Source organism: Ictalurus furcatus, chromosome 13, assembly GCF_023375685.1.
Source record: "Ictalurus furcatus strain D&B chromosome 13, Billie_1.0, whole genome shotgun sequence".
Taxonomy (NCBI): domain Eukaryota; kingdom Metazoa; phylum Chordata; class Actinopteri; order Siluriformes; family Ictaluridae; genus Ictalurus; species Ictalurus furcatus.
The window spans coordinates 24921342-24935406 of record NC_071267.1 but is presented as its reverse complement, the minus strand read 5'-3'; the positions used below and the strand labels follow the sequence as shown (position 1 = coordinate 24935406).

Below are 14065 nucleotides of genomic sequence, written 5' to 3'. Positions count from 1 at the left end.
AATCGGCATGTTGGCCGGGAATCGAACTGCCAGCCCTATGATTAGTGGACAACCCGCTCTACCACCTGAACCACAGCCGCCCAACTGAAGAATACTTAAGGGTTCTAAACTATATAGGATTATTAGGACATGTCAATGTTTGATATATCATGCATTTAGAATATCTTTCTAGTATTTATGCATAAAAACAAATAGTTTACCTTTCTACCTGAACGATGTTAAGGCAATTTGATTAGGACTTCTAAATACTAAAGTTTAGTACTTTAGTATTTCTGCACAAATGACAAATTTGTGTAGAAATACTAAAGTACTAAACTTTAGAAATGACTTATTTATGAGGAAAATATGGACAGCTTAGAGTAGAGTGTCTGAGCTTTAATTACTGTAATATCCTCATGATGAGCACATATACTTCTCATTTCATTATGATTAAGGATTTTTTTTTTTTTTTACTGGCAATAATAATATATTGCATGTTATACATATATTATAACCAACAGAAATACACCAGACATTACAACATATAGATATTTCACTCATATTTTTAGATAGATAGATAGATAGAACAAAGTTACAATACACAAAAGACAGTAAGTAAATAAGTAAATAAGTAAAATATTCAAAGTAATGAAAGAATAAGTAAATTGATTGTAGCGAAAGCAATCAGAAAGATTTACTATTGAATGGAAATTATTTTATGTTTTTGTTAGCTGAGAGAAACCATCTGCTTTTTCCTCTCTCTCTCTCTCTCTCTCTCTCCATCCTCCCCTTGTACTTTTCCTGTCCATCTTTCTTATTAATGGATCTTGTAATGACTATTAGCAAATACAGGAATGATCTCTCACACACGTACACACACATACACACACTCTGTTCCCCTTTTTCCACTGGTTTCAGAAGTCCAGGCCCTTTAAGTTGACATTAGTGTCCATCTTGCTATCCTGTGAAGGAGGATTTTTTCCATCGAGCTTCCATCACTCCTCTACAACATGAATCACAGCCTGAGCTTGTCGGGGGAAGCGAATAGAGCCAGAGTCAGCTCCTAGTACTCAAAATGCGCCCCATTTCCTCTCATGAACGTTCTGGGATTTCTCACCTCGACATAATGACAGAGGATTACACAGCACATTGCTCATGAGCGCAAAACCACAGCCTTTTATGTTAAGCATGAGGCACACGAGGAGTGCATAGGTATGAAGATGGTATTTGTTTACTGCCTATGATGGTAGGAGTAAGAGCCTTTTTAGAGCCATAATTTAGTGAAATCCTGTATCTGTAAACAAATCTTTTTTTAACTGGAAGGCTGATAAGCTAATATCTTAAACAGTATGAGAAATGCGAAAAGTGTGAAACTAAGAGAGAGGTACAGATGTTGTCTGACATCATTCTGCGTAATGTCCAAGATGAATGTTTAACAAAACATTTGTCTAATTCATTGCCGACCTTAAGCTTTTTGAACGCGATCCCATCAGGCATACAGTACATGGATAATTCCAAGACAAAATAAGAAGTGAAAAAGGATTTCAGGGGAGCCAATACTTTAGAATGCTAGTCTAAAGAATTCTCCACGAGCACACAGTGAAAGTCAAGCAACACCTCTTTTGATTCTTCATTCATATTTTATTGAAAAACAGAAATAAAATAGCATGTACAATAATTATTACAACAACAACAACAACAACAACAATAATAATAATAATAATAATAATAATAATAACTTCAATAATATTAGTCATAATATAAAAATCTGTACATTCCATTGTTTTTTGCAGTACAAGGAAGACTGATAGAAAAACAGACTGCAAAAAGTACTGGGATATTTACAAATCAAGGAGAAACTGCACGCAGGCCATCAGTCATTGAGAAAGGCTTCTTCAGTTTGATAGGTCATTATTCATCAGGCCTATTGATTCTGCCTAGTAACCTAGTGTTGATGTTTTTTTGTTTTTTTTTTAAATGCAGAGAAAAAACCCCCAGAAATAACAACAATAGCAAAAAAAAAAAAAAAAACCCAACCTAACGCAAAGCTAACACAAAAGCGGATACCGATTCATGTAGATTTGTACGCTTTTCGAGTGTAAATCATAAAATAAAGCAACCGTTTGCTGATCTGAATATTATTATCTCCTTTTAGAGAGCACTGGAGAAGATCTGCTCTGCTTAGAAAACTTCCCGACATGTAGCGAGGCTGGTTTGTTAGCACGACATCGGCTGATAACGCGAAATCTCAGGTTACGATCCATCCTGAGCTCGGTGCTGGTGACGTGATCTTGGTCTAATTACTCAGTCCTACAGGATTCAACGACCCGGCGCATGAGCCATGAGGGTTGAACTGCAGTTCGTCAGGTAAAGCTAGACCTTGGTGTCATGAAATTAAAAAAAGAATAATAATAATAATAATAATAAAAAAATGAACATTGTAGGGGTAAAAACATCTGTAACAGTGCTGTTTTCTATCCAATTTTACAAAATATTAGCTACCTTAAATCTCAAGGCCATAATACAGTGCAGTTTTACATATTGAATATTTAGGTTTTGTTGTAAAAAAATATATTTTTAATTCATACAAGTTGCTTGTATGCAAATCTACACATTTCTAGCAACCTTGGAACACTTACTTATGCAGCACTATAATATAATATAATATAATATAATATAATATAATATAATATAATATAATATGACATTATATTACATTATATAATAACACTGACGTTTAGGGGATAAGGAGTTTTCCCAAGAGGCTACACTGTAGCCTTATTTCTCATGATCTCTGTGATATTTTCCTTTAAAAACATTTGGCTTTGAATATGAAAAAAAATATCTCATATAATAAGCATGTGTACTAAAGAACAAACAAAACCAAAATCCCATCAAAAATAGTTTCTTCTTCTTTTTTTTTTCTTGTTCTGTCCTATAGACCTACATCTAATATCTTTCAAATAATTTGATGCCTTGATTAGAATACTCTTTAGAATATTTCAGTCTTCTCCAAAACCCTATTATAAGATGCAACATAGCAGCATGTATGGAAAAACATTCATTAGCGCATTCTCACTCTCTCTTCCCAGTGGATGGGATGACTGCTGTGCCTGGCTTTGACACCGGTCTGGCCCTGTGGGAGTTACCACTGTAAACAGGCATGTTCCTTGCATTTCCCCCAGCTCCTGAGCCTGCAATTAAGCCCAAATGACCCACGCAGAGCAAACTACTCGTTACATTAATAGCAAGTAAACTGTTTGTATTGTGGCCACAGGTCACACACACACACAGACAAGCTCACACACACACGTCTAAAATCAGAAGTTCCCAACAGGAATATTTCAGGGATACCTTTGACCCCTTATGAGAACTCACGCTAACAATAAGGTGGTACAAACGGTAATATATTAAATAATAGATTGACCAATGTTCATCACTCGTATGTAAAAAGTTGGACCATTGTATATCTATATGACACGACAGGGCCCTATAAACACAGGCATTTATCTATACTTACATCTGTCTGTACTGAACAGATGTAAAGGTTTCGTTTGGTTACTGCCCTATCTGGCAAATAAAGATTTTCTACGTCGGAGATGCTTGGCTATGTAATACAGGCATAAATTAAGGTAAACGTGCACACGTTGGTGTCAGTACGAGTTTTGTTTTTTTTTCCTCTACAGCATATATGTATAAAACACAATACATGATTTGATATCATTCATGCATTAGTAGAACACTTTTTTTTTTTTTTTAGCCTGTTCATATCAATCTACCACTGCTGGACAAATGCACAGGAAGACATGCCCGATATTTTCAAGTTTTACATAGCAGTTACATCCTCTCCACTGTGTTCCATCAAAGAGCAATGGTCTAAAAGGTAGTGTTGCATAACTGGATAAACCCACCCGCCCCTTCGTGTGCACTCATTTTCAGTGCAATGCCTCTTTATAAACCGGATATATTCATCACGAACGCTCTTGTTCAGTTCATCTCTTAACCTCTCCTCACAGCTGTACCGTCAGCTTAAGTCTGCGTCCCCTCAGGACCTCAGTTCAGATCAACGTGCCTATTTGATCAACAGGCAATTACTGGACTTTTCACAGGAGGCCTATACAGTCATATTTCTGATTCTCGCCTCAGTGGCCGTGACTCTAAAGGAACACTGGCTTGATTGTGGTCAGAGTCTGAGCCAGTGTCAGTGTGTGTGCTCGTGGGCAGCAGTCCACCCCCGTCTCCTTCTTCCTTCTCCTCTTTGTTCGGAAGCACCACCTCATTCTCGTAACAGAAGGAATTAGGATTGGAAAGGATGTATTTTTTCTCTGCAAGGTCCCTGGCACTGCACAGCGGGGTGCTGGGCACCTCATAGGTCTTGTGAAAGCGCGAATAGTCCACTTTGTAGTAGTTCTTCTCCTCGAACAAGACTGGCTCGAAGCGGTGGCCCCAAATGACCTCACTGGCCAGATATGAGCTACGGCACTGAGTCGTCATGGCTGTCGCTTCCACCATACCTTCCAAGATCACCACGATCTCAAACTCCGAACTGTCTAGCTCCTGCTTGCTCATGTCATAAAATGGGCTGTCCTCGTCAATCTCGTGGACAATGGTTATTGGAGAAACCAAGAAAATACGGTCAATGCCGCTATCAAAGCCCACATCAATGTCTATTTGGTCCAGCGGGATATATTCCCCCTCTGCTGTAGTACGAGACCTAAGGAGCTGAGCCCGAACATGGGCCTCTACCAGATGGCTCTTGCGCAGGTTGCCAACCCTCCACATTAGACACAGCTTGTTGTCCCTCATGGCCACGGTAGCATTGTGGCTGAACACCAATGTCTCGTTTCGCTTCTTAGGCTTGGCCATCTTAGCCATGACTGCACCGATGATGAAAGCGTCAATGATGCAGCCCACGATGCTCTGGAAGACCACCATGAAGACAGCAACAGGACATTCGTCTGTCACATAGCGGTAGCCATAGCCAATGGTGGTCTGTGTCTCAATGGAGAAAAGAAAAGCTGCAGTAAAGCTGCTCACGTTCGAAACACATTTCGGACTGTTGCCTTCCAGGTCTCCATGGAAGATGGCGACCAGCCAGAAGATGCATCCGAAGAACAGCCATGACAGCAGGAATGCCAGGCAGAAGATGAGAAGCATCCAGCGCCAGCGAATGTCCACGCAAGTGGTAAAAATGTCAGCCAAATAGCGCTGACCCTTTTCACTGACATTGATGAACTGTACATTGCAGTGTCCATCTTTCTTGACGAACCTGCTCTGGGGCTGATGCCGAGTATGCACCTTGCTCTTCCCATTCCCATAGCCATTCTGCACCGCCATAGTGGCCAACTTCATCCCGTCCTCCTCTGATGACACAATGCTATAGCGGTTAGCCCGCACACTTCCCATCACCTCTGTCTGGGAGGGTTGTGCTGCTTCTGCTTTGGAAAACAGTCTGAGTTTCTGGAAGAAGCGTTGGAGAAACAGTTTTGAAACTCTCACGGAGACCAACACAAGAAGGAAATGGTGGGACCGTTTAGAGCTGGACGCAACAGGCGTCACTCTGCTCCAGTTAGACCTTTTGACTGACAGAAAGGTCTGCAGGGCCTAGTGTGCACTGATCACTCTGCTCTCATCTGCTCCTTCGTTCTCATCAATGAAGTGTCCTACCAAAAACAAGAAATTCAATTAGTTTTACTTTGCTAAATATATTGCAACATTTGACACAAACACCGAGTTAAATGTCTGTTGGAATTAATACCAACCATTCTTAACAGATGTTGATGCAGGATACACATAAAAAAACAACAAAATCCTACTATGAAGCCAGTGAGGACTCTGACTAATCCCTTAGGTTAGTTCAGAACCACAGAATGTGCCAAAAATATTTCATTTGGTTCTGAATAAAATAACAATGAGTAATTTTAGCTCCCATTCCCCATAGCTGAGAGATTGTAAGGTAATGGTTTGCTCGGTCATTTTTGGCAGCACTACAATTATAAGACAATTTCAACTTTTGACTCAAGGTCATAGTGCTTCCTTAAGATCCCATGGAAAATCTGGCTTATGTCAAGTCAGCATTACATTGCATTTTGCTGACTGTGCTTGTCTAATATGGTTTTGTACAGTTCCACCTGTGGAACAAACAATAAATGTGTTGCTGCAATTATGGCCTCAACAGCAGAATGGATAGGAATTTCTACTTGCCCCGAAGCACAAAGCTGCTTTCCAGCAGTCGCTTGCAGCACTTTAATGCCCCACCAGTGTATTTGTCAACCTGTTCACTCCACGCTCCACCAGCCTTACTGCTCACTGGTGCATTATTAATGCCCATTTTCACATACTTTGCTAATCACACAGTCAGGGAAGATGGAAAATGTTTTGCATGACTACATCCTTTACCAGTGCACTGGTACACACTGGCTGGATTTCTCTAACCAGTAGCAGAGTCCTGGAAACTTTTCCAACCACACTCTAAAACAGATTATTTTGAGTATGCCGGCCTGCCCAGATAGCAGATTATTCCGGGCCAAATATGGTTCAGTTCAGGCAAATAAGGGCCAGTTATGTCAATGGCAAGTGGATTGTGGGCCAAAAGAGTCTGAACTATGTGCAGCAACATTAAAGGTTTTCATAGAATTTGGAGAATTTGGACTTGGCCCAAGTGCAGCATTTTTGGGCTGGTCCATATCATGCCTGAGATCGGTTCTCATCAAGGTAGAGTTGTGGCTGTGTTTTGGTTAGAAATTTGGTTCGAGTTCATCAACATCATTCCACAGTGGTAAGTGGGCTAGATGAGGAAACAGTTAAGTGTAGACCAGCACTGAGCCTTCCATCACTTTATCATTTACTGTCATGGTTGCTACTTTTCTAAACAGTCTAGCACAGTGGCTTAATCCGAGATATTTCAGCTGGATTATAAATGAATGCAAATCTGAATCCAATTTGATTTCCACAAACTCTAGCAGAAACCAATAGTTTGTGATCCTTTCTTCCTGCTTGGCGCAGTACGGTGAGACAGATGGGACTGGAGAGCTCATCCACAGGGACCTCATCTTCTCTTTCTCAGGTGTGTAGGGCTAGGCCTGTGAGCGCTATAGCATCACTCGTTATCATCCTAGATCTGTTCTACATGTTTTTAACACGATCCCACAGCAACCAGCTATGACAAAAGATGCACGTTTTATTATCTTCTACATTTCCACAACATTAAAGTATGATAAGAATTTGATTTCGCGAAGAAATAAAATGACTAGACGTACGATTTTCTTATTCATACAAACGGGTAATGGTCTGTACTTTTCCTTGTTGGTCAGGTGATACTCTCAATGGTACTTTCAGTATGTATCCTTAACCTAGAAAGGTGCATGTTGTATACCTCTAAAGAAATAAATATTATGTACCTTAAATCACTTTAAAAGGTACACTAGATTCACTTTAAATATGAAAGATATATATTAAAAGGTAAAAAGATGTATGTTTGAGGGTCCAACAAGGTACAGTTTAGCACTACGATTTCCTTAGTGTAGTTATAACTCTCAGGATGCCCTTCTTTTTTTTTTAGCACTGATTTGATTGTGTCCATGCCTGCAAACAGAACTGAAATAGCTTTTTAATGGATTAAATGTGATTCAGAATGATTTGTGATGAAGATAAAAGTGAGCTGCCTTTGAAATCTGATGGCTGGAAATGGAAATGCTACAACATATTCTACTGGATAAACGATCAAATACCTGGCAATGCACACAGGCAGATTGACAGATGGGACTGTTTCTTTGAGTAAATGAAATGTAATATTACTTTGTTTATGTCTAGGAGGAGTGTTTAGTTTAACAGAGACACACAGTGGAAAATGTGACCTAAAAACTCTACTGTGACTGGGTATTCTTTATTTTCAGGATCAACCTCTTATCCATCACTTTAAAAAAAAAAAAAAAGAAAAAAAAAAAAAGAGAAAGAAAAAACGTGTCTAAGACGGCACATCATGCATAGTTTGGCCTGGAAGAAGTTATGTATGAGTGAGTCAACATTGCCATGAACATGTGGCTTATCCTGCCGGCTGTCTAATAAGAAATGTGAAAAATAAATAAATAAATAAATAAATAAATAAATAAATAAATAAATAAATCGACATGTGCACCGCACCGCTGTTACTTCTGCATAACTTTACGCTTCACTTTGATCTTAATAACAATAATGAATACCACTTCGGTTCATTTATTATTACTATTATTATTTTTAGCTGTGATTGCACAGAGATGTATCTGCTCTGGAAATGTCCAAGTCATAAGTGTCCTATGAGCTCCAACAGGTGCAAAGCAGAAGGAACACTGCACATTTAATCAACTCCCTGTTTAATCATGTTAGTGACGTACTGTAAGAGTGTGTGGCATGAACTGCATATTATTATTATTATTATTATTATTATTATTATTACTACTACTCCTTTTTTGCGTGCTATGCATATCCTATTAATATCCTTCTTTCCCCTACTTTGGCTTTTAAATAGTTAAATCATTAAATAATAGATTTCCTTCTACTTTGCATGCAAAGGTTGCATGATATTTAGATATTCAGCTTGTAAAATGACTTTTTTTTTTTTTTGGTATGAAAAGCTGAATTCTTCATTGCAATGGGCTATCAGGTTTTTCAAAAATATATTCTCTAATGAGGCTATAATCTCGCTTGGAGAATGCCAGTTTCAAACAAGCAGGTGAATACGTGAAACAAGAACATCCCAACAAGATTCATTCAGCCTTACCTGATGATCATTGGTAGTCAACAATCCCCCCCCAAAAAAGGAAAGAAAGAAAGAAAGAAAAGAAAAAACATTCTACACGGTATATCCAACTAGACGTGTCACTTTCCACGTTGACGTCCGCTGCATCTGGGTATAAAACGCGGATTATTTTACTATAAAATAAACTAAACACGCCCACGTGTTCAGCCGGATCCTAATACGCGCTTACGCTCATGTGTTCGTCAGTCTGCGCTCCCAAAACAATTTAAATAGAATACAACCGGTCCACTCCGCCCCCCGGTTCACATCCAGCCAATGAGAGCAACATAAATACCGGCTAGCCCCACCTCCTCCTCCACAACCAGCCAATTACAACAGGCTAAGATGAAAAGACCGGCTCTCTTCTCGCCGGCTCACAACCAACCAATCAATGCGCTCTAAACGGAGCCGGTTCGAGTCTCCCTCCTTTGAACTTCAACCAGCCAATCAGAGGACTCGGGTAGTGACGTCACCTCGAGCGGCGCATAAATCCATCTGCTGGGTTGAGACAAGTACAGAACAGACTGAGACGTGAAAGGGATTTTTACACAGCAATACCGATCTTAATCTGATCATAGATGTGTTTGATGTAGACTGTGAAAATGATTTAATTTTTTTTTTTAAGTGACTGCTTAATGCTATTTAAAGTCTTAATAATATTTAAATTTGTCACAATTTATGGGCCAATTTACCAACAACAACAAAAAACAAAGTTAATTCCAGTAAGTAGGGTTGCCAAACATAATTGGATTGTCTTTAAATATTTACAGTGCTATTTATAGTGATGGGGAGGGAGGAAAAAATCAACACACACTGGAGGGTTAAACTATTTCCACTTCAAATTGAGATTTTCCCCATGACTGATTAATGTTTGTCTACTATGTTGTCCGAGAGAATGCAAGCATGCAAGCGTTTTATTGAAGTATTTCGTGAGAAAGTCACATTTCCTTGTCACTTCCTTTAAATATAAACAGTAGCATAATCTAGCGGGTAGATAAAGAACGGTGTGAGATTGAACTCTGGAACAACTTATTGAATTTTATATTGATCTCAATCAATACATAGGCCTAGGCCTGGTGTTACTTCTCGTTTGTGGTATTAGCTTATGCAAACTGCATAACGTTTGCTCCAATGTGTGGGACGTTCTCCATATTGTCATTGCTTCCTTAGCAACATTGCATGACAGTATGTGTTTATTTACTCAGAGGAAATTAAATGATATTGTAACCAATGCATAGCAAAATGCTAAATATGTTTCAACATAAACAGCTAATCAGGGTTTAGGTATTCTTCAACAGCATGTTAATTTGGAATACAAAGGTTTTACTCAGTATGACCTCAATACAATAATAATAATAATAATAAAATCAACACAACTGCTGTGCTTTTTTAAAAAGAGATCCATCAATTATCCTGATCTGGAATGAGCTAGTTTTTCTCTTGCCCTAACCAGCTTCTGTTTGAACAAGGGCGCAATGTCACACTGCTTACTAATCATAAGCTAATGAGGCGTGTTGGACTGTGTTTGTGAAGCTGTTTTTGAAGCGCTTATTTTTAGATCTTTTCTTGTTCACTCTATAAATAATGGCGCCTATTTATAGCTGTCTGCTCTGAGCTGGTGTTTGCCTTTCAGGTCGATTTGAGTCGATGCTTGGACAAGAGCTGTTACTAACCACAAGGTGGAGGCCTGGAGGCTTTAGTATTTCCCGATGTCCTCTCAAAGCCATGGCCAATTGAGGAGAAACTGTTCACAGAAGATGCCTAAAAACATCTGCTCTCCAGTCTACACGAACAGAGGGCTGCCAATTTTCAGGAATAGATCTGAGAGAGAACTGGGATGGTGTCAGCCAGAAATGACTGTAAAAGCGATGATCCTATTAACACTGTCAAGATGTACATTTTTGTTCCCCAAGTTACAAATAATGTACATGTAGCCTGTTCTGTAGATTATGTAGGTGATGCTTGTCTATAATAAAGTAACTGTAAACTCAAAGGTAAAGTGTATTCCTCTGCACCAGAGAAGCACTATTACCACCACAGTCAAAATGATTTGTAGGCCTCATTTAATGAAGAAAAAAAAATTCACCCTGCCATGGGTATATGCCTGGCGGTTAATGTGTTTTTATTGCAATATTGCAAAAAAAAAAAAAAAAAAATGTTACAAACAACTGGGCCTTTCATATGCTGAACAAACAAAAGATATACACTTATCAGCCATAACATTAAAACCACCTGCCTAATATAGAATATATAATAAATTTGTTTCTCCCGTGCAATCGGATTGAGATCTGGATTGAGATTTGGAGGCCGAGTCAACACCTTGAACTCTTCGTCATGCTCCTCGAACAGTTCCTGAACAATCTTCAGGATTTTCACAGCTATGACGCACTGTGTGTTCTGACACCTTTGGTCCTTCCTTGGACCACTTTTGGTAGTTACTAGCCACTGCATAATGGGAACACCCCACAAGATGTCGTTTTGGAAATGCTCTGACCCAGTCCTCTAGCCATCCCAATTTGGCCCTTGTCAAAGTCACTCAGATCCTTATGCTTGATCATTTTTCCTGCTTCCAACACATTTGATTAAATTCAGTTTTATTTGTATAGCACTTTTAACTAGGGATGCACCGAAATGAAAATTCTTGGCCGAAGCCGAAACCGAATATAAAGAAAAACTTGGCCGAAGACCGAACACGTTTTTTTTTCAATTTATTTTGCCATTTTTTTAACCATTGCATAAATTAAATAGTCAAAATGTGCTTTTTACTATTTTGTCTTGCTTTTCAAAGAAAAAATCAACTACAAAAACTACAATTTCAAAATATTTATTTAACACAACATTTTTTTCCCCCATTCCAGCAGGCATAGGCTACCAACAAGGCACAATATAACTTTAAATAAATAAATGAGTAAAATAAAAATATTTTGATGTGGTCATCTTTGAGCCCCCCTTGAATAGCCGATGTTAGGCCTATAACTGACTGCTGGAAGAATGTAACACTCTGTAGCCTACAACAAAAAAGAGCATTAAAAAGTGCATTGACAAGAGTGCAAAAAACGGGTTCTATTCGGTTCTATACGGCTGATTATATTAGGGATATATACCGCTCGCGTCCCTGTACACCTCGCGGAGTATTATAGTGGATATAGGATTTGTCTGCCTTCTAAATACTTCTTTACCTGCTTCCGTACTCTACTCCCTTACGTCTCGCGACGTGACAAACATGCTCTGGAACAGAAACAAAACAAACGCACGTGTCCACTACTTGTGCATGCGCACGCCCCCTCATCGAGGTCATGACATTCGCACATCTCACTCTGGTTGCTAGGCTATTTGGTCACGTCATCAAACACGTCGTTGTTCGGTCAAATTTATTCGGCCTTTTCACTTATTTGGCCGAACACCGAAAATGCTTTTTTTGCTATTTTCGGCCGAATAATTTCGGTTGCCAAACATTCGGTGCATCCCTACTTTTAACAGTGGACATCATCCCAAAGCAGCTTTAAAGATATATATATATATATATATATATATATATATATATATATATATATATATATAAATTCAGGATATCGATATTAAATGTATGAATTTATCCCTAATGAACAAGCCAGAGGCGACGGTGGTGAGGAAAAACTCCCTGAGACGATATGATGAAGAAACCTTGAGAGGAACCAGACTCAAAAGGGAACCCATCCTCATCTGGGTAACAACGGATAGTGCGATTATAAATAAGTAAATCCCTTTTATAAATGTACTAATACTACATGGTCAAATAGTGCAGTTATGTAACCAGGAACATTCATTACAGTTTTTACATGAAGTCTGTTTTGTTGAACTTCTCCACTGTTCACTGGTGGAGACTTGAGTGCAAAACTGTTTGTGGCAATTGTAGTCCTAGTCATCACAGCATAACTGTTTATGGTCCAATTGAGGTCCAAAGCCATCTTATGGTTTTTAAGTGGTAACATCCTCAGTAATCTCAGTGATCTCCAGGCTGCACTACGTGGGGTCATCATCAGCAGCAGCACGTAACTTCCAATAGATGGGAACTCCAACCAGAAGTAGGTCATCAGGATGGATCAGGCAGGTCCAGAGAGCTGAAGGGGTCAGGATCACTGGTATCTCGGGAGTATCATGAGTAGCTCGACAGAAGGAGAGCGGGAGAGATAAGGAAAGAGAGTGAGAGATAATTAGGTATGCTTATTGCTCCGTAACAGTTAAGGACAATGTACTGTGTGTGAGTGCAAGCAGGGACTCTGGCAAGACTAGCTATGACAGCATAACTAAAGGGAGAGCCAGAATGTAACACAGACATGAGGGCTCCCTGGGACATAAGGCAGCCAGCCATTCCACCAACAACAAACCTGGGTGAACACGTGAAAGTGGGGGGGGCGAGAGCATCCAAACATCCCAGTTCACCACAACACTCTATTCCTGTGAGCCTCTAGATCTGCTCCTTTACCCAAAGAAAAACTATTCACAAAAAGCTTGACTAATCAAATGTGTTTTCAGCCTGGACTTAAACACTGAGACTGTGTCTGAGTCCCGAACACTAATTGGAAGGCTGCAACTTTTGATTGAAGTAGGCGTGACGGCTCATAAAAGACTGCCTGCCTCTCTTTAAATAAAGCCTTTTACTGCACTTGTATCCGCCTGCTCGCCCGTTACATGACACCAACCCAGAGGTGACGAAAGCATGAAAGCACGAAAGCATATTTTAATAAACATAATTTTCCTGCATCGTGTATTGACATTATATTTCTTCTCTTAGCAATATTTCTGAGATGAATGAAGGCTATCTTAGTAATATTATCTACATGAGCGTCAAATGAAAGACTGGGGTTAAAAGCTAAAAGCTTACTTTTAGCTGCATGTGGTCCTAGAATAAGTATTTCTGTCTTGTCAGAATTAAGTAAGAGGAAGTTGATAAGCATCCAACGTCTAATGTCCTTTCCTCAACTTTATTAAGCTGGTGTCTGTTATCTGGCTTTGCTGAAACATACAACTGTGTATCATCAGCATAACAGTGGAAGCTAATCCCATGTTTATGAAAAATTTGACCCAGAGGTAGCATATATAAAGAAAAAAGCAGTGGGCTTAAAACAGAACCTTGCGGAACACCAAACTTCATCTCAGCATGCATAGAGAAGTCACCATACACATCTACGAACTGATAGCGATCGGTCAAATAAGACCTGAGCTAGGAGAGGGCTGTTCCCTTAATGCCAACAGCATTTTCTAGTCTATCAAGAAGAATAGTATGATCAATAGTATCAAAAGCTGCACTAAGGTCAAGCAACACAAACA

At 39.3% G+C, this 14065-nt stretch overlaps 1 protein-coding gene across 1 annotated transcript; it reads right to left on the bottom strand.

Moving 5' to 3' along the window:
* Positions 1-1766: 1766 nt before the first annotated feature.
* Positions 1767-9277, bottom strand: kcnj2a (potassium inwardly rectifying channel subfamily J member 2a). Its single transcript, XM_053640266.1, has 2 exons — positions 8738-9277; positions 1767-5642 (listed from the first exon to the last, which is right to left on the bottom strand). The coding sequence occupies exon 2, from the start codon at positions 5383-5385 to the stop codon at positions 4102-4104; it is 1284 nt and encodes a 427-aa protein (XP_053496241.1). The 5' UTR covers positions 5386-5642; positions 8738-9277; the 3' UTR covers positions 1767-4101.
* Positions 9278-14065: the final 4788 nt, after the last annotated feature.